Source organism: Chiloscyllium punctatum, chromosome 12 (genome assembly GCF_047496795.1).
Source record: "Chiloscyllium punctatum isolate Juve2018m chromosome 12, sChiPun1.3, whole genome shotgun sequence".
NCBI lineage: Eukaryota > Metazoa > Chordata > Chondrichthyes > Orectolobiformes > Hemiscylliidae > Chiloscyllium > Chiloscyllium punctatum.
Genome location: NC_092750.1, coordinates 12076465 through 12098877, shown reverse-complemented (window position 1 = coordinate 12098877; position 22413 = coordinate 12076465). Strand labels below are relative to the sequence as shown.

Below are 22413 nucleotides of genomic sequence, written 5' to 3'. Positions count from 1 at the left end.
GAATGGTGTATGTCTTGAAGGGGAACTTATAGGTTGTCCTCTTTCCATGCAACTGCTGCCTTTGTGCTTTTGAAATGACAAAGGATTTAGAAGGTGCTATCTAAAGAGCTTTGACAAGTTGCCACAGTAGATTTTAAGTTAATGTGTGAAATTGGAGGGAGCGAGTGTTTAAGATGGTGGATTTACAAATAGTAGAATATGGGAAGACTGTGGCCAGAGGTACAAATGGTCAAGTGAAGTGTTAACATTGGCAGGAAAGGGCATTTCAGCAGAAAATCAGCTAAAATAGGCAGCTCATGCCCAAAACATCGACTCTCCTGCTCCTCGGATGCTACCTGACTGGCTGTGCCTTTCCACACTTTTTGACTCAAATAGGGGTGGAGTCAGGCAATGTTATGCAGGTGAAAATCTTAGTGATGGTGCAGTAACAAGGTGAGATGTGTGAACAGAGTGGCTACATCTCACTGCTGCTAGGAAGAGCAATGCAGCTGGAACACGGACTGAGAAGAAGTGAGGACTGCAGATGATGGAGATCGGAGTTGAGGGTGTGGTGCTGGGAAAGCACAGTCAAACAGGCAGTATCCGAGGAGCAGGCAAATCGACATTTCGGGCAAAAGCCCTTCATCGGGAATGAGGCAAGGAGCCTCGGAAGTGAACCGACAAAGGAAGGAGGGTGGGGCTGGGGCGGAAAGTAGCTGACAGTGCGATAGATAGATGGAGGTGGGGGTAAAGTTGATAGGTAGAGAGGAAAGTGAAGAAGATAGGTGGGAAGAAAGATACACGGGTAGGACAGGTCATGAGGGTGGTGCCGAATTGGAAAGTTGGAACTGTGATAAGGTGGGGGGAGGGGGAATGTGGAAACTGGTGAAGTCCACTTTGATGCCATGTGGTTGGAGGGTACCAAGGTGGAAGGTGAGGCATTCTTCCTCCAGACATCGGATGGTTAGGGAGTGGCTGGGGGAGGCCCAGGATATACATGTCCTTGGCGGAGTGAGAGGTAGAGTTCAAATGTTTGGCCACGAGGCGATGGAGTTGGTTGGTGCGGGTGTCCCGGAGATGTTCCCTGAAGCGCTCTGCGAGCAGTCGTCCAATCTCCCCAAAGTAGAGTAGACCGCATCGGGAGTAACGGTTACAGTAAATGACGTGTGGAAGTGCAGGTAAAACTTTGATGGATGTGGAAGGCTCCTTTGGGGCTTTGGATGGAGGTGAGGGAGGAGGTGTGGGCGCAGGTTTTGCAGTTCCTGCGGTGGCAGGGGAGGGTGCTGGGACGGGAGGGTGGGTTGTAGGGGGGTGTGGACCTGACCAGGGAATTCTCCTGCTCCTCAGATGCTGCCTGACCTGTTGTGCTTGTCCAGCACCACTCTCTCCACTGGGACTGAGGGGGTCTGGGGGTGGGAAGGGCCGAAGGGGTGGTGCAAAGGTGGAGGGGTGGGGCCAAGGTGGTGAGGGCGGGGCCAAGGTGGTGAGGGCGGGGCCGAGGTGGTGAGGGTGGGGCCAACGTGGTGAGGGCGGGCCGAGTGTGGTGAGGGCGGGGCCGAGTGTGGTGAGGGCGGGGCCAACATGGTGAGGGCGGGGCCGAGTGTGGTGAGGGCGGGGCCGAGTGTGGTGAGGGCGGGGCCAACATGGTGAGGGCGGAGCCAACGTGGTGAGGGCGGGGCCGAGGTGGTGAGGGCGGGGCCGAGGGCGGGCAGATGTTGGGGGGCGGTGCGGAGGTTTTTCGGGGCGGGATCGAAGCTTCTGGAGCGGAGCGGAAATGGAGGTAGCGATTGAAGGGGCTGGGACAAAAAAATGAAGATGCGAACCCGACGAGGTCAGTATTTAACGGTGCGAACCCCCTGAGATGTGGGTGGGCGGAATGCGGAAGAGGGCGGGTAAAGGGCGGTGCCCTCAGTGAGGCGGGGGTGGGTGGCAGGGAGAGGGCGGGGCTATTGGAGATGGGGCGGAGTGGGTGGTAGGGAGAGGGCGGGGCTACTGAGGATGGGGCGGGGGTGGGTGGTAGGGAGAGGGCGGGGCTATTGGGGATGGGGCGGAGTGGGTGGTAGGGAGTGGGCGGGGCTATTGGGGATGGGGCGGAGTGGGTGGTAGGGAGTGGGCGGGGCTATTGGGGATGGGGCGGAGTGGGTGGTAGGGAGTGGGCGGGGCTATTGGGGATGGGGCGGAGTGGGTGGTAGGGAGTGGGCGGGGCTATTGGGGATGGGGCGGAGTGGGTGGTAGGGAGTGGGCGGGGCTATTGGGGATGGGGCGGAGTGGGTGGTAGGGAAGGAGCGGGGTTATTGGGGATGGGGCGGGGGTGGGTGGTAGGGAAGGAGCGGGGCTATTGGGGATGGGGCGGGGGTGGGTGGTAGGGAGTGGGCGGGGCTATTGGGGATGGGGCGGAGTGGGTGGTAGGGAGTGGGCGGGGCTATGGCGAATGGTGCGGGTGGATGTTAGGGAGTGGGCGGGGTCTTTGGGAAATGGGGCGGGGTCTTTGGGGTATGGGCGGGAGCGTTTCGAATGGGGCGGGGCCGCGCCGCTGGTGGGTGGGGCCCAACCGCCGTTTATCGGACGCCGCCATCTTGTGAGCCGGATTTGGAGATGAACAGAACGGTGGGATTCTAGAACTTTCTTCTCCCCTCATTACTCTTCACTTTCTGCCTCTTTTTCCTCCTTATCTTTCGCAGCTCGGCACCCTTCCCTCTTCTGCTCGTCATAAAATAACTCCAGAGTCACCCTTCATTTACACGTGGAGACACCTTCACACTAATCCAACTCACTCACAGTTGAACGTTCCTCTTTAGATCTGTCTGTCAGGGTCCCCTGATTGGACCAGATTAACAGCCCGAGTCAGGCAGCTCACATTCCATGAGGTCCACCTGGTTACAATCATTATTTAAGAAAGAATTGGATAGAGCTCTTAAAGATCGTGGAGTCAAGGGTTATGGAGATAAGGCTGGAACAGGATACTGATTGGGAATGATCAGCCATGATCATATTGAATGGCGGTGCAGGCTCGAAGGGCTGAATGGCCTACTCCTGCATCTATTGTCTATTGTCTATTATCCCTTTCCCCAGGAGTTCGAGGACTAGGGCCGACTGATCTCCATCGGGGTCACCCAGGGGTTGGTGTGGTGTCTGGTGGTCAGGATTGGAGGCAGACATAGTTGTGTTGGTGGGTACAGTGCCAACAAGAACAGAAATTACCATCAGCAGTACCCCCACATTGGTGGGAATGGCTGGGTAAACCTTGGTTGGGTTACGCATTGACTATGCAGGGTCTTTTGTGGGCTCAATGTTCTTAATCATTGCTGATGCCCACACAAAGTGGCTGGGCATGTACAGACTTCATTCTTCAAACACAGCGACGACAGTAGAAAAGCTGCAAGCAAAAACTCCCATATGTGTTGGTTACAGATTTACCAGCAGGCAGTTTGACTGTTTCCTAAAGTTGAATAGCATTCAACATATAAGGAAAGCTCCAAACCATCCATCATCCAATGGTCTGACAGAAAGAGCAGCCCAAACCTTTGAAGGCATGCTTAAAGGAACAGCCTACAGCTTCACGAGATGCCAAACTGTCCCGGTTCCTCCTTGACTATAAGACCACCCCTCATGCAGCTATTGGTATAGCTCCAGCAGAATTGCTAATACAGGGAAGACTCCACACCAGATTAAGTCTGAGCTTCCCAGAACGTTGGGGTGGGGGAGGGGGTTAGGGTGAAACGGCATCAGCAACACCAATGCTGGTCACAAGACTGCTAAGCAAGACTGGGTTTGGTGTATGAATGACTGGAATGGCCCTGCATTAGTCAGAGGCATATTTGATGGAACGTCAGGTCCACTGACATAAAGTTCAATTAAGTGCGATGGTCCTGAATAAGCATGTGAACCACATGAATACTCCAAACTTGCAAGTGGTGCGGGAGTAAAATGTGCCTGGCTCCTTGACTGCCTTTCTAAAGATTCTGTAACCTATGTTCTCCATCTCTGTCAAACTTTGAAGATACCTCGGAATGTGAGTTGGACACTGCGAATGTCACTGCCTCGATGCATTTGCTGCCTGAAGAAGAAAATGAATTTCTTCGAGATGCTGCAGATGTAAGAGATCAGCTACTGTGTGTCACATGCTGCCCATTTCAGAGGAGGAGTTGAAGGAACCTGACCCAGTGCTAAAGTGTGCTAGGAGGAGCTATAAAAATAAGAACCAGCCTACATCCTCTGACTCAGAAGGGAAGGAATGTAGTGTTTGTAACAAGGTCAGACAGGTGGACCTCATAAAATATGAGTTCCCCAATGGTGACTGTTCATCTGATCCAATTAGGCAGCCTGGCTGACAGATACAAACTTGAGTGTCAAAAGTTCTGTTCACTCTGAGAACTGTGTCTGAGAGAGCTGGACCAGTATGAAGGTCTCTCCGTGTGTAAATAAAGGTTGGCTTGTAATGTGATACTGGCCTATGTGGAGTTATTTCAAATATAACTTTCAAGAATTAGATTGAATCAAATTCCCCCTCTCCATCTAATCTGTTAGGTGTTAACTTTCCCACGCAGCAACACATATAAGATAAGCTGGTTATTTCTTAGAGTCTCTGACACATTTAAGTTTAGCCCACTATAGGATTCAGAGATCTTATGATTTTTTTTGTCACAAGAGAGCATACTACACCATACTTAACTCTTGTTTCAACGGAGGTGATATTTGACATCTGTCTGTTGGTCTGTTTGCCTAAATAAAATCTTTAGGGGGTATTTTATTTTATTTTAAAGAATGCTGTAAATTGTCTTATTTGGAAAGTTGTGGATTTTCTCAGCTGCTGAGATGAATATTGCAACAGCTATCAGAGCAGAGCTTTCAGAACAGATTGTTGGATGTAGATTGGTCTGTTCTTATATACTTCAATTAGCCAATCACAAAATGGCACTTACCAGGACCAGGAGTAGTCACGTCTAAAGTGAGGTATTGTGTAGAATTTGGAAGCTTTGAGAGTAGAGAATGGTGATGTTAGTTTAATGAAAAACAAATTCAAGTATGTTGAGTTGTGGTAAAGCACGAAATATTGTAACGTGAAGCACTTTAAAATCACTATGACTAGTGTTAAATTATATAAGTGACTGTCACTATTCTACTTAGTACACATTACAGGTAGTTCTTCTATAATGCAATAATTGTGATCTTGTGCAACCCCGCATTATAGAAAAATTGTTCTTTAGAGTCAGCGCTTAAACATTTTAAAGGTTTGTGCTTTAAAAACAGTGTCCACAATTCGTCAATCGCTTTACAGTAAATTTGCGCTAATGAAACACGTGTTGTAGTACAACAACTTGTAGTTTCATCAATTAACTTCTAGTATACCGCAAAGAAAGGGAAGCACTCTTTAAGGCCATATATTTTAGATACAAAAATAGAAATTACATGGAATATCAGGAGGTCTGGCAGTACCTTTTGAGTGTAAGCTAAGTTAAGGTTTTGGATCCAGTGACCCTTACTTCAAAACTGAAGCATTTTAGATACTTGCAGTGCACCATAAATTTGCTTAGATATACCTTTCAAAATAAAGTGGGAAATTTGTTAAATCTGTCTAACTTCATATCTTTTTCACAGATTTTCCACACTTGAATTGGTCTGGTTAGCTACACGGTTTCAGTGAGACATAATTCGAATTCCATCCACACTCAATGGACTGACATGAAGGATGACAGGAACAGTGCAGACCAAAACCCACGGTCTAAATATGAGCTCCTCATGCAAGCTAAGATTCTCCCAACTAACAATTCAAGAAAATTTGTGCTGAAAAGACTCTACTTAAAGCAAGCCAGGACTGTGGGGAGCATTAAGGAGGACCTCGGGCAGCCGAGATGTGGTGGAAGATGTTCTCAGCTTGTCGTGTGTGCTTGACATCACGTTTCAGAATAAAACCACATTGTTATTGTCAAAGTGAAGACACAATATTTTGTGGGGCTGTCTCTTTTCTAAATGCTCTTCCCAGAAATCCTTGTCGATTTATACATGACAAAATTACGGGATTTAACTGTGTGACCCATTGGCAAAAGGTATTTGAACAGAATGGAGTATCAGAGCCACAGCAATCAAGTGAACACATAATATCTCACGTGCTTGGAGGAAAAACAGTTAAGTATCAAGCAGTTCAGCTCTGGATTAGGTAATGTAGAGATTTATGTCTGTTAAAATGCCTTAAAGGGACGAGGTATAAGATGCATGTTGAGGAGTTGAAGAAAATGAAAAGAACATGAAGGTGACCCATAAAAAGGTGCTGGATGTTGAGGGAATGTTAGAACATGTAAGCTATGCAGCTCCTTGGAGTCTGTTCCACCATCCGATTTAGCTGTTAGATCAATTGACACAGGAACAGGAGTAAGTCATTCAGCCCTTGAGGTTGAATTTGAGTTTGCTATGCTATTCAGTAATATCTTGCTTGCTCTGATTATGGTGTTAACACTACTTCCCTGCATCCTCCCCATAATCTTTGACTCCCTTCTTGATCAAAAAATTCAAAAATGTTCAATGATTAGCTGGAAAGAAAATTCCAGCGAAGAAATTCCTTCTCATTCTCTACTTTAAATGGAAAGTTCTTATTTTTAAACTATGCCCCACAGTTCTACGATTCCTTCACTGAAGAGACATCCTCTCAACATTTCCTTGTTATGCCCCCTCAGAATCTTTTATGTTTCAATAAAATCACTTCTAAATTCTTTTGAACTCGAATGAGTATCAACCCAACATGTTCAGCCTTCAAAATGCAGTTCCTTCATCCTAAGAATCCATTGAGTGAGACTTTTCTGAATTGTTTCCAATGCAAGTATATACCTTAAAATTAAGGAGACCAAAATTCCAACTCCACGTACAGTCTCACCAATATCCTTGCACTGTAACATTAAGACTTCCCTGCATTTATCCTCCATCCATTTTGCAACAAAGGCCAACATTCCATTTGCCTTCCTATTACTTGTTGTACATACATGCTAATTTTTATGGTGATGATCATGGGGTCTAGGTATATGCTGTCAACAAGCACCAGCATCATAGTGTCAATGCCAATAGATGGCGATATGACAACATCTTGGGCTGTGATGCTCGCCTTCCTGCTGCTGATGGTCAAACCAAATATTTTACATTTGTGAGAGACTTAATTTGCTGCTATATAGCTGTTCCTCAGCAAGGGACCTTAGAGCAGCATTGTCAACATATAGCAGCTCTGTGATGAGGACTTGATGGGCATTTGCCTTGGATCTCAGACCAGCAAGGCTGAATATGTTTCCATCAGTTCAGGCAGCATCCAAGTAGCTTCAAAATCGACATTTCGGGCCAAACATCGATTTCGAAGCTACTTGGATGCTGCCTGAACTGCTATGCTCTTCCAGCACCACTAATCCAGAATCTGGTTTCCAGCATCTGCAGTCATTGTTTTTACCTCTATGTTTCCATCAGTTCTAGTTTGTATCTTGTCCTCTGTAGATTAGGTGAAAGCAAATGGAGCAGAGGAGAAAAATATGCCCAAGATTCTTGGTGCCACAATATACTATTGTTTGACCCCAGTATAGATTCCGTTGTGCTCTACCTTAGCTGACCTCATCCATCACAGAAAGAGAATATTACTTTGAGCTGTTTCGGCAGGCAGCCAGTTTTCTACATGAGCTGAAATAGACTACTTCTGCTCATGTGCTTCACTGTTATGTTCCCTCTAACTTTATTTCCTTCTGCGTGGTCCTTCAAGATTCATGTGTGGCAGCAACTTCTGAAAACCAAACTTTGCTATCTCCATCATAATATTTCTCCAGCAGCCAATGGACCGAGAACATCATACCAATTGTAGAGCCTCCACTTCTGAAACCACACTAGGATTCAGGATAAAAGTGTTCATTCAGAATTTGCAATCTGACAAGAACAATGCAATAATTGTTACAATGACAGCAATTGCCATTCAACAGGATCATTGTCTTTCCATCACACAAGTAATGTTATACACCTGCCAGACAAGTACCATCTCAAAGAAGAAAATTTAACCTACACCCATTGACATGCAGTGGTATTACCATTGATGAGTCCCTCACTGTCAACATCCTTGGGATACAGTTGACCAGCAACAATATTTTAAAATTCCGTCATGGCATGTGGGCTTGGCTGGCTAGACCAGCATTTATTGCCCATTCCAACTGGGCCAGCCATCTAAATACTGTGGCAGCGAATGTAGTTCATGAAAATAACACCAGCTTTTTCAGGGCAGTAAGGAATGAGGCAATGAAAGCAACTCACACAACATCTTGTCAAATCTTTGCAGCATTACAGATAGGAACCTCAGCAATGGGCTCATCAATAGCTGGCTGAGGTGGTTAGCCTTATGCACAAGCTGCATCTGGAGATATGGCAACTGAGGATGTAGTGTACATGTTGAATGGGCTGGGATTTCACATTGGAATGGATCTGCTGAAGTTATTGTATGCTGCTGGATATTTATCTGCAGAGCTCTAAATAGGAAAACCAGCTCTAAAGTTGTTCAGGCATCTTACAAATTGGAGTAATTCATGTACTGGCTGAATGAATGGAAGAATAGACAAGTACTGCAAACATTTTCTACCCAACAACTTTCTTGTAATTTCTATGTAATATTGGGCTAGATTCTGAAACATATTTGTTTAATAACTTGTTCCTCCTAAAGAGAAACATCAGCTTCAGACATTATCTGTTTATGGATGTAGGTTTGCTTGCTGAACTGGAAGGTTCATTTCCAGACGTTTCGTCACCCCACTAGGTAACCTCTCTGGGTTGGTTATGTCATTTCCTGTTCTTTTTCTCAGGGGTGGTAGATGGGGTCTAACTCAATGTGTTAGAAACCAACCATGTAAAGAGAAAGCAGGAATCAGCAGCAGTGCTTTGCCCGGCAGCCCACTGAAGATGTTACCTAGTAGGGTCGAAACGTCTGGAAATGAACCTTCCAGCTCAGCGAGCAAACCTACATCCAGACCTTCAACCTGAGCTACAAATCTTCTCAAAACTCGCTACTATTTTTTATTATCCTTGCTTTTTCCCAAAAATGCCCCTCATAATTACCTAATGATTTTTCTTTTATATTTCAAGTTTTTTCACCACAACCAAGTGCTTTCGCATAGGTTATACTGAGCTAACTCCTGTCTGGGTGACAAGGTGGCTTAGTGATTAGCACTGCTGCCTCACAGCACCAAAGACCCAGGTTTGATTCCAGCCTTAGTTGACTGTTGGTCTGGAGTTTGCAGGTTCTCCCTGCATCCGTGTGGGTTTCCGTCAGGTGCTCCAGTTTCCTCCCACAGTCTAAAGATGGTGCAGGTTGTGTGGGTTGCCCTGTCGTGTCAGGGTATGCAGGCTAGGTGGATTAACCATGGTAAATGTAGGGTTACGGGATCGGGGCTGGATCTGGATAGGGTGCTCTTTGGAGGTTGGTGCAGACTTGATGAATCAAATGGCCTCTTTCTGCACTGTAGGAATTCTACTCCATACCACATCCTAAGCACAAATAAATATTCTTGGGACAGTGCCCTCTTTCAGCAGGGCTTCAGATATCCATGCAGATGTTACTGTTTCCAATGCTGGATGAGTTATTGTGGTGTATTGCCCATGGCAGATGAGTTAGTATCTTTGCTAAGCTCCTTCCCTGTGGATTCTTCAACCAGCTCTGCCGTGTGAGATGGGTTTTCTGTGGTGTCTGGAACTTCCTCAGTGACTGCATTTTCCTTGACATACAGCTCAGGATTGTGTTCCACTCACCTTTCAACTGTTTTTGTAGTCATAGTGATCTTGACCTTTTTATTCAGCCACTCTTTTTCAGTGGAGCTACTTTCTTTGATAATGAGCCCTGTGGACTTTTGATGTTACATACTTCTGGCATCCCTTGTGTTGAATGAGTTCTGGATATTCTGGCAAAACTTGTGAGCATGGTCATCAGCCTACCTCCTAGCAGTCTGTTGGACTTTACGCAACCCTTAGGTAAAAACAATGACTGCAGATGCTGGAAACCAGATTCTGGATTAGTGGTGCTGGAAGAGCACAGCAGTTCAGGCAGCATCCAAGTAGCTTCGAAATCGACGTTTCGGGCAAAAGCCTTTCATCATAAATAAAGGCAGTGAGCCTGAAGCGTGGAGAGATAAGCTAGAGGAGGGTGGGGGTGGGGAGAAAATAGCATAGAGTACAATGGGTGAGTGGGGGAGGGGATGAAGGTGATAGGTCAGGGAGGAGAGGGTGGAGTGGATAAGTGGAAAAGGAGATAGGCAGGTAGGACAAATCCGGACAAGTTATGGGGACAGTTACTGAGCTGGAAGTTTGGAACTAGGGTGAGGTGGGGGAAGGGGAAATGAGGAAACTGTTGAAGTCCACATTGATGCCCTGGGGTTGAAGTGTTCCGAGGCAGAAGATGAGGCGTTCTTCCTCCAGGCGTCTGGTGGTGAGGGAGCGGCGGTGAAGGAAGCCCAGGACCTCCATGTCCTCGGCAGAGTGGGAGGGGGAGTTGAAATGTTGGGCCACGGGGCGGTGTGGTTGATTGGTGCGGGTGTCTCGGAGATGTTCCCTAAAGTGCTCTGCTAGGAGGCGCTCAGTCTCCCCAATGTAGAGGAGACCGCATCGGGAGCAACGGATACAATAAATGATATTAGTGGATGTGCAAGTAAAACCTTGATGGATGTGGAAGGCTCCTTTAGGGCCTTGGATAGAGGTGAGGGAGGAGGTGTGGGCGCAGGTTTTACAGTTCCTGCGGTGGCAGGGGAAAGTGCCAGGATTGGAGGGTGGGTTGTTTGGGGGCGTGGACCTGACCAGGTAGTCGCGGAGGGAATGGTCTTTGCGGAAGGTGGGGAGGGATATATATCCCTGGTAGTGGGGTCTGTTTGGAGGTGGCGGAAATGTCGGCGGGTGATTTGGTTTATGCGAAGGTTGGTAGGGTGGAAGGTGAGCACCAGGAGTGTTCTGTCCTTGTTATGGTTGGAGGGGTGGGGTCTGAGGGCAGAGGTGCGGGATGTAGACGAGATGCGTTGGAGGGCATCTTTAACCACGTGGGAAGGGAATTTGCGGTCTCTAAAGAAGGAGGCCATCTGATGTGTCCTGTGGTGGATTCTAAAGAAGGAGGCCATCTGATGTGTTCTGTGTACGCAACCCTTAGCCCACTTACAGTCTCCTTGCTCATACATCTCATTTAATTAAGGTGAGCAAATTGGTTTTAATCACAAGTTCCTTCATAGTGATGTTAGCCTCATAAGAGTCTGCATTTTCTGCTCCTACCTTCCATATGTTGTGAATGTGGCATTGTGATTAGTATCTTGGACGATGTTACATTTGGATTTTGCATTCCATGTGGAATGCTGGAGGGTGCCAGTTCAGTTGTCAAAAATGATTAGTTTTATATGGGTGGGCACTATGATTGATGTTGATATAAGATTCTTTGAATAACAATCTTCAAGTATTGCATGCGCACCTTGGTGCCAGCCAGGAAGTGATCTATATTACAGTGAGATCTGTAGCACCTACTTGTGTTGAGAATTCTATTCAGTGAGTCACATCTGATGATCAGGTCTAGCAGGTGCCAATGCCCTGATCTTGGATATTTCTCAGACATCTTGTGGCATGATTCCTTCTAATAGAAGGTGTCCATTATCTAAGGTTTACGCTTGTAGAAAAGCGTTAGTGGCTGTACATTCTCATTTACCTTTCCCTGGTAATGATGCCCAAGGCAGGAAATCCATGTCACATAAGACTGTAATTGTTCAGTCAATAAAGATGTTATGCCTTAAGGATTCTGCAGATTGAGGTGTCACTCTCTTCATGGAATTGGTATTTTCTTTCGGTAATGGAGCACTGCATTGGCTTGTCGATAACCATAAAGTTAACTAGAACAAACAAAGAAAAAGCTGGAAAAGCGCAGTAGGTCTGGCATGATTTGGAGAGAAAAACAGTAAAGATTTCAAGTCTAGTATGAGTCTTTTTCTGGACAAAAGAATGTGAAGTTAACTGGCTTTGCTCAAATTGAGAAGTGAATGAACACAGTCTGAACCATTTGTAGGGTGTGCTATTTTTAAGAGCTTTCCCACAGAAAAACTTGCACCTTTCTCATGTGTCTCCTTTGAACTGTTTCCCTGCCAGATGAATGTGTTTTTATTTCAGTCATCTGCTCTCACTCTGCTTGTTCTGCAGTGTGGGTTGGTGTCTTGATGTTCAGAGTATCAGGTTCGATGTTGATCACAGCTGTTTTGTACTCATTATCAACCAGTTGAAAGTTGTCTGTCAATGCTGTGCGCATTCAACCTTCATGTTCCACTTGCCAATGAAGAGTTGTCATCTTCCTTCTTTTCATTTATTTTCTTGCTGTGTCTTTGATTGGAGTGATGCATTCTGTCCATTTGATGAACCTAACTCTTAAATGCTTCGATTACTCATGTAGCAGATGTACCTTGATGGGATAGCATCTCAGTTGCAGAAACTATCTTACTGGAAGTAGTGCTGGATGATCACTTCAACACAGTGTTTCTCCTGCTATTGGAGACAGCCTGTTGCATCACTTCTTTATGCCAGTCAAATTGGGGTTTTCGTTTGTAATTGTTGTTTTACTTAGAGTCATAGAGGTGTACAGCATGGAAACAGACCCTTCAGTCCAACCCGTCTGTGCCAACCAGATATCCCAATCCAATCCAGTCCCACCTGCCAGCACCCGGCCCATATCCCACCAAATCCTTCCTATTCAAATACCCATCCAAATGCCTCTTAAATGTTCCAATTGTACCAGCCTCCACCACTTCCTCTGGCAGCTCATTCCATACACACATCACCCTCTGTGTGAAAAAGTTGCCCCTTAGGTCTCTTTTATATCTTTCCCCTCTCACCCTAAACCTATGCCCTCTAGTTCTGGACCCCCCAACCCCAGGGAAAAGACTTTGTCTATTTATCCTATCCATGCCCCTCATAAGTTTGTAACTCTCTATAATGTTATCCCTCAGCCTCTGACACTCCAGGGAAAACAGCCCCAGCCTCTTCAGCCTCTCCTTATAGCTCAAATCCTCCAACCCTGGCAAAAACCTTGTAATTTTTTTCTGAACCTTTTCAGGTTTCACAACATCTTTCCAATAGGAAGGAGACCAGAATTGCACGCAATATTCCAACAGTGGCCTAACCAATATCCTGTACAGCCACAACATGACCTCCCAACTCCTGTACTCAATACTCTGATGAATAAACGAAAGCATACCAAACGCCTTCTTCACTATCCTATCTAACTGCGACTCCACTTTCAAGGAGCTATGAACCTGCACTCCAATGTCTCTTTGTTCAGCAACATTCCCTAGGACCTTATCATTAAGTGTATAAGTCCTGTTAAGATTTGCTTTCCCAAAATGCAACACCTTGCATTTAACTGAATTAAACTCCATCTGTCACTTCTCAGCCCATTGGCCCATTTGGTCAAGATCCTGTTGTAATCTGAGGTCACCCTCTTCACTGTCCACTCCACCTCCAAGTTTGGTATCATCTGCAAACTTACTAACTGTACCTTTTATGCTCGCATCCAAATCATTTATGTAAATGACAAAAAGTAGAGGACCTCGCACCGATCCTTGTGGTACTCCACTGGTCACAGGCCTCCTGTCTGTAAAACAACCCTCTTCCACCACCCTCTGTCTTCTACCTTTGAGCCAGTTCTGTATCCAAATGGCTAGTTCTCCCTGTATTCCATGAGATCTAACCTTGCTAATCAGTCTCCCATGGGGAACCTTGTTGAACGCCTTACTGAAGTCCATATAGATCACATCTACCACTCTGCCTTCATCAATCCTCTTTGTTACTTCCTTTCCAGGGTGCGGTATATGACAATCCCGAACTTGCCAAATAGCAGGGTGTCCACCCTCTTGGCCTCCCTAAGTGCATCCCAAGGCATACAAATCAGTGCATTCTGTTACAAGAGTTGCAGGAAAAATGACCTATTTACACATCAGTCTATCTTTCAATTACATTATAGTTTCTTTTTCCTCAGCATTTACTCCCTTAGTCTTCACCTCTTCTGAGCTATTTGCTCAAACCTGAGAAATAAATTTGTGAATCCAGGGCATGACTACATGTCATTAGGCCTGCACATTATCTTTGTGCCACCATGAGAAAACAAGGCTGTGAACTGTCTTATGGGCAAACAGTATACTGTTGGAGAGATGTGTACGTTTAATTCTCTTTTTCAAAATGTAGCTAGTCAGCAGTGGAGGTTGAAAATGAGAAATAAACTAGTATGCCAAAGTGGAAAGCTTTGCTAACTGTCTTTCACCCATATACCAGACACATCATATTGATCTGCTGGTACCCTGAATTACAAAACTAAATGCTATAGCATTAATGGTCACCAGTCTGACCTGGAAGTGAAAGATGTGGGCAAAGCTCGCACTCTTTTGATGGGATCAATTCGATGTATGAAAGACCCTTAAGTTGTTGATTCGTTTTAGCTCAAAAGGAGTTCATTCAGCCCTTCCCATCCATGCTATACGTCCATTTAGCCATACAGTCATTCTATATGTTGAATCATTCCTAAGCCTCATTATGAAGTATGAAAGCAGACATAAATCCTTCACATAAATTATTCACAGAATGCAGTATTACATATATTTGCTTCCATCTTCTTACCCAGCAGTCACTACTCTTGATTCTAAATTAAACAGTGACCTTCATTCAAATACCTTAACAATGTCCTTAAAATGTCACAAACACCAATCCTCTCTTCTAGCCCTGTAGCCCTGCAAATCGATCTTGCTCAAGTGGCCAGTTTTCTTTTACCATCATTGATTAGCTCCTCTCCATAGAGAGTGAATTTGCAACTTTCAAAAGGAGTTTGAATAAGCACATAAATTGAAAAACATTTGCTGAGTTATGGGGAAAGGACAGGAAGGTGAGACAGGTTAGATGGCATTATCAAAGAGCTACCATAGGCACAATTAGCTGAATGGCCGAAGTAAAAACTGAAAAAACTGCAGATGCTGTAAATCAAAAACAAAACTAAAAAGCTGGAAAAGCTCAGCAGGTCAAGCAGCATCTGTGGAGAGAAATCAGAGTTAATGTTTCGGGTCGAGTGACTTTTCCTCAGACCAGCTGAATGGTCTCCTGTGTTCTATTATTCAATTCTATAAATGTATTTTCATATCTAGAAGTGAATTCATTCAGCTGCAATATTTTTCTATAGTGTATTGGCATCAACATGGCAGTGCAGTCACAGTAGGTATATTTATTTTTAATCAACAACAGTGTTCACTTTTTATTAACTGTTTTTCTGTATCCTCCAGATTTACAACCTTACAGAAGAGGTCCTGTCACATCCACTCACTGCAGAGCAGAAGCAGATGATCTGGAATTTGTGTACGAAGCGCTTACACCAGTACGATATTTTAAATATATTTTTACAGCTCCCTTTTTTTATGTTTTTCACATATAATTCATTTTCACTTATTTTCATCTTAAACACTGTCCACTGCAATTTTATATTATTTGTCAGATGGCTCGGTAAAGAGCTCAGCCAATGTCTTAGTATAATCAGTGACTGACCACCGTTAGGATTCATCTAGCATGTTTTATTTCCCTCAGTGTGTGAAAGCTCCTCAACTCTGTATCACATCTTCAGAGGGCACTTCTGTAATAAGGATGTCCACATGTGCAGTATGAAAAAGCAGAATACCCTCACTGTGCAGGGCCTTGGTGCAGTAGAGCTACAATGGTAGCACTTATGGTTGAGCACAGATCACTGTGGGAATTCCTCATTTTTAGTCAAACTGACAACACAATGTCCAACATCAGATGTGATTCTGCAATTGGACAACATTTACTGGATAATCTGGAGTATGCAAAATTGTGTTGACGTCCAGTTTCAGGGGTTCTGAGGAAGAGTCACTTGCCCCGAAATGTTAACTCTGATTTATCTCCACAGATGCTGCCAGACCTGCTAAGCTTTCCAGCAATTTCTATTTTTGTCTCCCAATTTCAGACGGTCAGTCAGGCAGGCAGTCTGAATATCTTGCATGTACTGGAAGCTACATACATTAGTACACATAACCCTAACCTTTGCAGTCAGAACATACATACAGTGCACCTGTTTCAACTCAATAGGTGACAGTCATTCACTTCTTGGGACAATGCGTGGTTCAACCTGCATTGTTTAAATTTAATTGAAGCTGGATAGATAGTTGTCAGTCATCACTAACTGGTGCATTCTCCATGGCAATGGCTGCTAAACAATTAACATTCTTCTTTCATGCAGTGTAAATATTGATTTTTCCATTGAATAATATTCTTGCAAATTGTCCTAATGAGTGCAAGATGGAAGTTTTCGACAAAATATTTCTCTTCTTAGCAGTGCCCAATATTTTAACAATTTTGTAAATGGTTTAGTTTGCAGCATGTTCTCTTTTTTTTTACTTCTAGCATGCCTGTGCAGTATGTAATCGAGGAGTGGGACTTCTGTGATCTGACCCTGAAAATAAAGCCACCAGTTTTTATTCCCAGACCAGAAACCGAGGTAAACCGATGCATTCAATCACAAAATCACCTTATTGATTTGCATGATGGTGTATTTGTACTCCATTCATTGAGTTACCCTACATTTTCATATCAATAAATTTAGCAAAGGACTGAAGCACTTAATGTGAGATGTCACTCAAGTTAAAAATGTTGTCACTGGACTTTCTCTTCTCACTGTCACTGCTCTGCCACGAGTCATTTATTTTTCTTCTGTTCTCTTGGCCTCCTTTGCCTCAAGTGCTGATATATAGACAGGAATTTTTGAGTGCAGGAATGGGAACCATTATAGCCTGAAAATATTGGACCTTGCTTAGGCACTTTAAAAGCCTTTTTAAAATTCAGCAAAAGGTGGCTGATTGTAATTTTGTAGCCATAATGGAAGATGCTGGCGTTGGACTGGTTGGACAAAGTCAGAAGTCACACCATACCTGACAAAGTGGCAGTACTCTGAAAGCTTGTGATTTGAAATAAAACTGTTGGACACTAACCTGGAGTGTGACTTCTGACTTTGCAATTTCGTAGACAGCCTCAAATTTCCTATACTCTTAGGGGCAGTTTAAGTGTCTGAAGGCAGGTACTCAGCAGCAGGCTGGGGAGAGGAGTGGTTGCAGTGGTAGAAATACTCCAGTCAGACACAGAAGCTGGTCTTCCTGGCTTAACTATGAGAGCAATTATATCTTTTCCGTAGACACGTACCACTGCCGCCTCCAGGATGGCTTGGTTGCAAGAAAGATTTTTAAATTATAAAGTTTGAATACATGGTTAAGAGGATGCTTCCCTGGTGAAACATCTTCCTTGTTATCCGCCTGTCATCGTAGCCTGCTCTGCTTTCCTTCTTGCTGCCACCTTCCTCAGTTGAACAGAACATGAATCTCCACCCCATTTAGGAGTTTCCTTCATGAAGATAGGACTAGGAATTTCTGGTCAGCATTGATAAGTTGGACCAAAAGGTCTGTTTCCATGCTGCACGCCTCAATGGCTCTAAAATCCCAACAATTGACTGCCACCACTGCCCCCACCCACCCACCTCAAATGGGTTTGCAGTCCAGAAACTGTCCTGACTCATGTTTCTCCCATTCCCACCCAGAGGGCTTATCTAGATCTATTAATTTTTTAAAATATGAACAATTGGTAGAGGCAGGCACAGTAAATACATTTAAGATACGTCTGGACAGATGCATGAGTAGGTGGGGAGCAGAGGGTTACAGATGCTTAGGAATTGAGTGGTTTCGACAGTAGATTTGGAGCGGCTCAGGCTTGGAGGGGCAAAGGGCCTGTTCCTGGGCTGTAAATTTTCTTTGTTCTCTGTTCCCCCAGCCACTGTTCACTTTGCCACACCTGCATGGTCTTGAGAACCTCCTTAAGCCTTGCCTTGCCTGAGCTGTGGTTCCACTCATTTTGCTATGCAGTGAGGCTGATCACTGGTCTTGTTAGACTGGATAGAACAATGCTATCCCTACCTGATCTGGCCTAAATGATCAGCAATGTCCTTGTTTGCTGCAACACAGGAACCTGACTTAACATGTATCAAAGAATCTTCCATACAGAATCTTCTTGTAAGATGAGCACTTCCACTGGAAATCTGCTGGTAGATAGTCACACTTTTCAGCTGCGTTGGAAGTGACTCAGTTTATATTGGATTACCTACAGACTGGAATGTGTTACAAGGCAGCTGAGATGACGTTACAAAACTAGAACTGTGATTCTTGAGCCGCTTAATCAGTGTTATTTGAACCTTGGGAGACGTTCATCCTTGAAATGCTGTCCAATCTTTCCTATTTATAATCTGTTCAGGTCAACTTCAGGGAAGCTGTTTATTCTCTTTTCTAGTGATTGGTATGTTGTTTTGTTCCTAGTAGTGTTGAAGCACACACCAACCAGGAACAGAACCCAGCTATTTAAAGCAATAAACTATAACAGAATGTGTAGGACTGGAATTGATTTTCCAAATGACTGAAAGATTGGAAAGACTTGGATTTCAGTCGTCATCATTCAGAACCTAAAAGCATCCAACGTAATGACGCAGTTTTGATGTTATAGTATAGGAAATCCACTGACAGTTTATATATCATTCACAGGATGCAGACATTGTTGGTTAGGCCGGTATTTATTGCCCATCCTGTATGTCTCTTGAGAAGGTAGTGGTGAGCCATCTTTTTGAACTGCTGTACTGATAGATCAGCCATAGTGAAAGAATGTTGATTATAGTTTCAAATTAGTATGGTGTGTGGCTTGGAGAGGAACTTACAAAAGCGGTATCCCCAGGCAACCTAGTCCTTCTAGGTGGAGAGGTTGGGAATTTGTGAAGAATTTTTGCAAGTGATTTAGCTGAGGGATAAATACTAGCTCTGACAACTGGGGAAAACTGCTAATCTTCTTTGGATAGTGCCATGGGATTTTTTTATGTCCACCTGATAGAGTAGGTGGAGCCATAGTTTAACACCTTGTTTGAAAGCTAGCCTCTCTGGTGGGGCAGCCCTCCTGGAGTCTCAGCCTTGATTTTGTGATCAAGATTCTCAAAAAACGTTACAATTAGAAACAAAGACAGAAAGTGCTGGAAAAGCTCAGAAGATCTTGTAGCATCTTTGGAGAGAACTAATTCTGACAAAGGTCTCGGGACCCAAAACTCTAGAGATGCTGTCAGGACTAAGTTTCTCCAGTATTTTCTGTCTTCGTTTCAGATCTCTAGCATTCACAGTTCTTTATTTTGTTTGAGAGTTGCAGTTTTATTACGTTTAGATTTTCCTATAATTCATATGTGTTGGTAGTTTAATTTGTTGAATACAACACAATAAAACCAATCATTGCTCAGCTTGGCTTTGTTTATTCCAAAGGTTTATAGACTGTGGTGGTCATTTGATTGTGAGTCTGAGACAGCATTGCTGAGTGTTGAGGATAGCCTCTGGCTCTTTTCTTGAATTCTTGTGGATGTCATTGACAAGGTCAGCATTTGTTACCCATCCTTATTTGCCCTTGAACTACAAGGCTTCCTGGACCATTTCAGAGTGCAGTTCAGAGTCAAGGACATTGCTGAAGGGCTAGAGTCACATATAGGCCAGATCAGGTAAGGATAACATTGTTCTTTCTCTAAAGTTGGGAAATTCCGTTGATGTGCTTGTTATGAAGGATGTAGTTTGAATAAACATTGGAAAAATGACAGGACATTCTTGGGATTGAAGCTCATACTTCATTGCCTTCCACACACCACTTGACTCTGAGGCTCCGTAAGAGTCTTCAAAACAGTGTGGACAAAACCATTGGTACCTTTCCAACAGAGCAACAGCCCATCCTTACTCTGAGATTGCACCTATTTTCAAACATTAATGATAGGTCACAGTAGAAAAACACTTGGAATGCACTGTTTTATTCATTCTGTTATGACTTTTCTGTGCTACCCTTAGTGTCCACCAGATGGCTGAGTTAGCACATTAAGTTTAAATCACAGCATTATTTCATATTATAGATGGACAGTTTTGTCCGTGAATGTCTATTATTCAAATTATATCTGTCCATCCATGTTTCTAAGCAAATCACATTCTGTATCTCAGTTGATGATTTTCATTTACGTGTTATTACAAGTGTAAAGTTATTTCGAACATGCTGGATTCGGTCTTTGCAGCACTCTTTCACCTTCAGATCTGCATGTTTTTTGCCTTGCAACTTCAGACTTGAGACACACTTGTTTTTAAAAGAGCTCTTAGTTCAGGCTCCAGAATCTTGAAGAAGGAATCATTTGGTGGCCTAGGAACCATTGAGCTTTAAGCAGCATCTGATCATCAATCTACCTACACTGATATGATGCTATGATAACTCTCAGTACTCATTTTGTTGTGAGCTTTGACTCAGTTAATAGTATACTCTCACTGTCTCAAATGAATAGAAAATGTCTTTGTGTTGCAATTGCAGCTCTGAGGAATGCCAAATTCCAAAATGTAGTTTGCTTTTTCGTTGCAAAGAACTGTTTTAGGACTTGTTGAAGGTAGTTACAGATACATTTTATGAATAAATTATATTCTTGAGAAACTGTCCTGCAGATCTGTCACAGCATGTTCAAACAGGTTGATGAAAACAGTTATTAAATGTACTGGAAGGACTCTTGTGGAGAAGTATTAGTGTCATTACCTGGTTGGGAGGCCCAGGTGCAAAACTTACCTGCTTCAGAGATGTGTCATGACATGATTTATAAAATATCCATAATTGCAATCGAGAGGGTACAGAACTGATTTACACAGTTATGATCAGGACTAGAAAAAAACAGCTGTGAGGAAAGATTGGATTGGCTGGGCTTGTTCTCCTTGAAGTAGAGGTTGATGGGAGTATTTGGTTGAGATGTACAAAGTTGTGAGAGTCCTGAATTGAGTAGACACCATGATTTACCACAGCAAAGAGATCAGTGACCAAGCAGTGAAAAATTAAAGTGCTTGGTAGAAGGCTGAGAGAGGAGATAAGGGACGATATTTTCTCTGAGGGTGTTTAAGGGTCTGGAATTCACTGCCTGAAAGGCTAGTGGAGGCAGAAACCTTAACCCAATGAAAATATGTCTGGATATGAGCCTGAAGTGCCATAAGCTATGGTCCAAATGCTGGAAAATGGAATAGTGCCTGCTGGCTCATTTTCCAACTAATGCCAACAGGAAAAATTGAGTGACCGTCACTACCTCCAACACAGAAAGACAGAGTGAAAAGACAGAAAAAGAAGCGAAAGAGAACAGAGTAAGTTAGCAAGAAGGGGTTAAGAAGAGAGTAGCAGACAGAAAGCGAATATGACTGAAACAGGTCAGAGGCATTGCAATGAGAAGCAACAGCATAGAGACACCATATTCTTCAAGTTGGTGTATAGTGTCATGGGATATTATTCACAATGTGTCTTCATACTATAATAAGTTTTATAAGTACATTGAATAACTTTGTTTTTGTATTTTGATTAACGAACAATACAGTTGATTCATGGTTTTAATTTTGCATACTTGTTTAGTACATAATGTTTTCCATCATTGGTTAAACTGGAATGAATGAGCTGACCATTCCATTTCACAGTTTCCTCCAATCAAATTTTTTAAAAATCTAAGCCATGTCATGGTTGCAAGTTCAATTAACGATTTTGGGTCCTGAGAGACTCGGAGCCACTTCAAAACATCTTCGTTATGCTGTGGACAGTGCTTTAAATAAAAGTTTAAACAATTATTCTTCAAAAATAAAGACAAAATTAATTTCTGACAGATAACCATATCCATTTCAACTTGTCTATTGATGTTTATTTGCAAGTTCTTTGGATGTTATGAATCATTAAAGTAGAGATAGGACCACTAAAGTGCGGAACGTTTCAGAGAACACCTCTGGGACACCCGGACCAACCAACCCAACCACCCCATGGCTCAACACTTCAACTCCCCCTCCCACTCCACCAAGGACATACAGGTCCTTGGACTCCTCCATCGCCAGACCATAGCAACACGACGGTTGGAGGAAGAGCGCCTCATCTTCCGCCTAGGAACCCTCCAACCACAAGGGATGAACTCAGATTTCTCCAGTTTCCTCATTTCCCCTCCCCCCACCCTGTCTCAGTCAAATCCCTCGAACTCAGCACCGCCTTCCTAACCTGCAATCTTCTTCCTGACCTCTCTGCCCCCACCCCACTCCGGCCTATCACCCTCACCTTGACCTCCTTCCACCTATCGCATTTCCAACGCCCCTCCCCCAAGCCCCTCCTCCCTACCTTTTATCTTAGCCTGCTGGACACACTTTCCTCATTCCTGAAGAAGGGCTGATGCCCGAAACGTCGATTCTCCAGTTCCTTGGATGCTGCCTGACCTGCTGCGCTTTTCCAGCAACACATTTTCAGCTCTGATCTCCAGCATCTGCAGTCCTCACTTTCTCCACTACAGATTGATCAATTGTGATTGTGCTTTAGTGTTTCAGCACATTTACA

The 22413-nt window shown here is 44.1% G+C and overlaps 1 protein-coding gene across 5 annotated transcripts in view; it reads left to right on the top strand.

Annotated features, from left to right (window-relative positions):
• Positions 1-1727: 1727 nt before the first annotated feature.
• hemk1 (HemK methyltransferase family member 1) overlaps positions 1728-22413 on the top strand; it is a 137284-nt gene continuing 116598 nt past the window's right edge. For 3 of the 5 annotated variants that reach the window (XM_072581850.1, XM_072581849.1, XM_072581846.1), the window contains exons 1-4: positions 2508-2586; positions 5578-6104; positions 15258-15349; positions 16390-16483. In XM_072581850.1, coding sequence (XP_072437951.1) covers positions 5832-6104; positions 15258-15349; positions 16390-16483 — 459 coding nt within the window. In that variant the 5' untranslated portion in view covers positions 2508-2586; positions 5578-5831. Of the gene's footprint in view, positions 1811-2507; positions 2587-3944; positions 4075-5577; positions 6105-15257; positions 15350-16389; positions 16484-22413 lie in introns of those variants that run through there. The other 2 variants (XM_072581847.1, XM_072581848.1) reach the window with 2 other exon arrangements.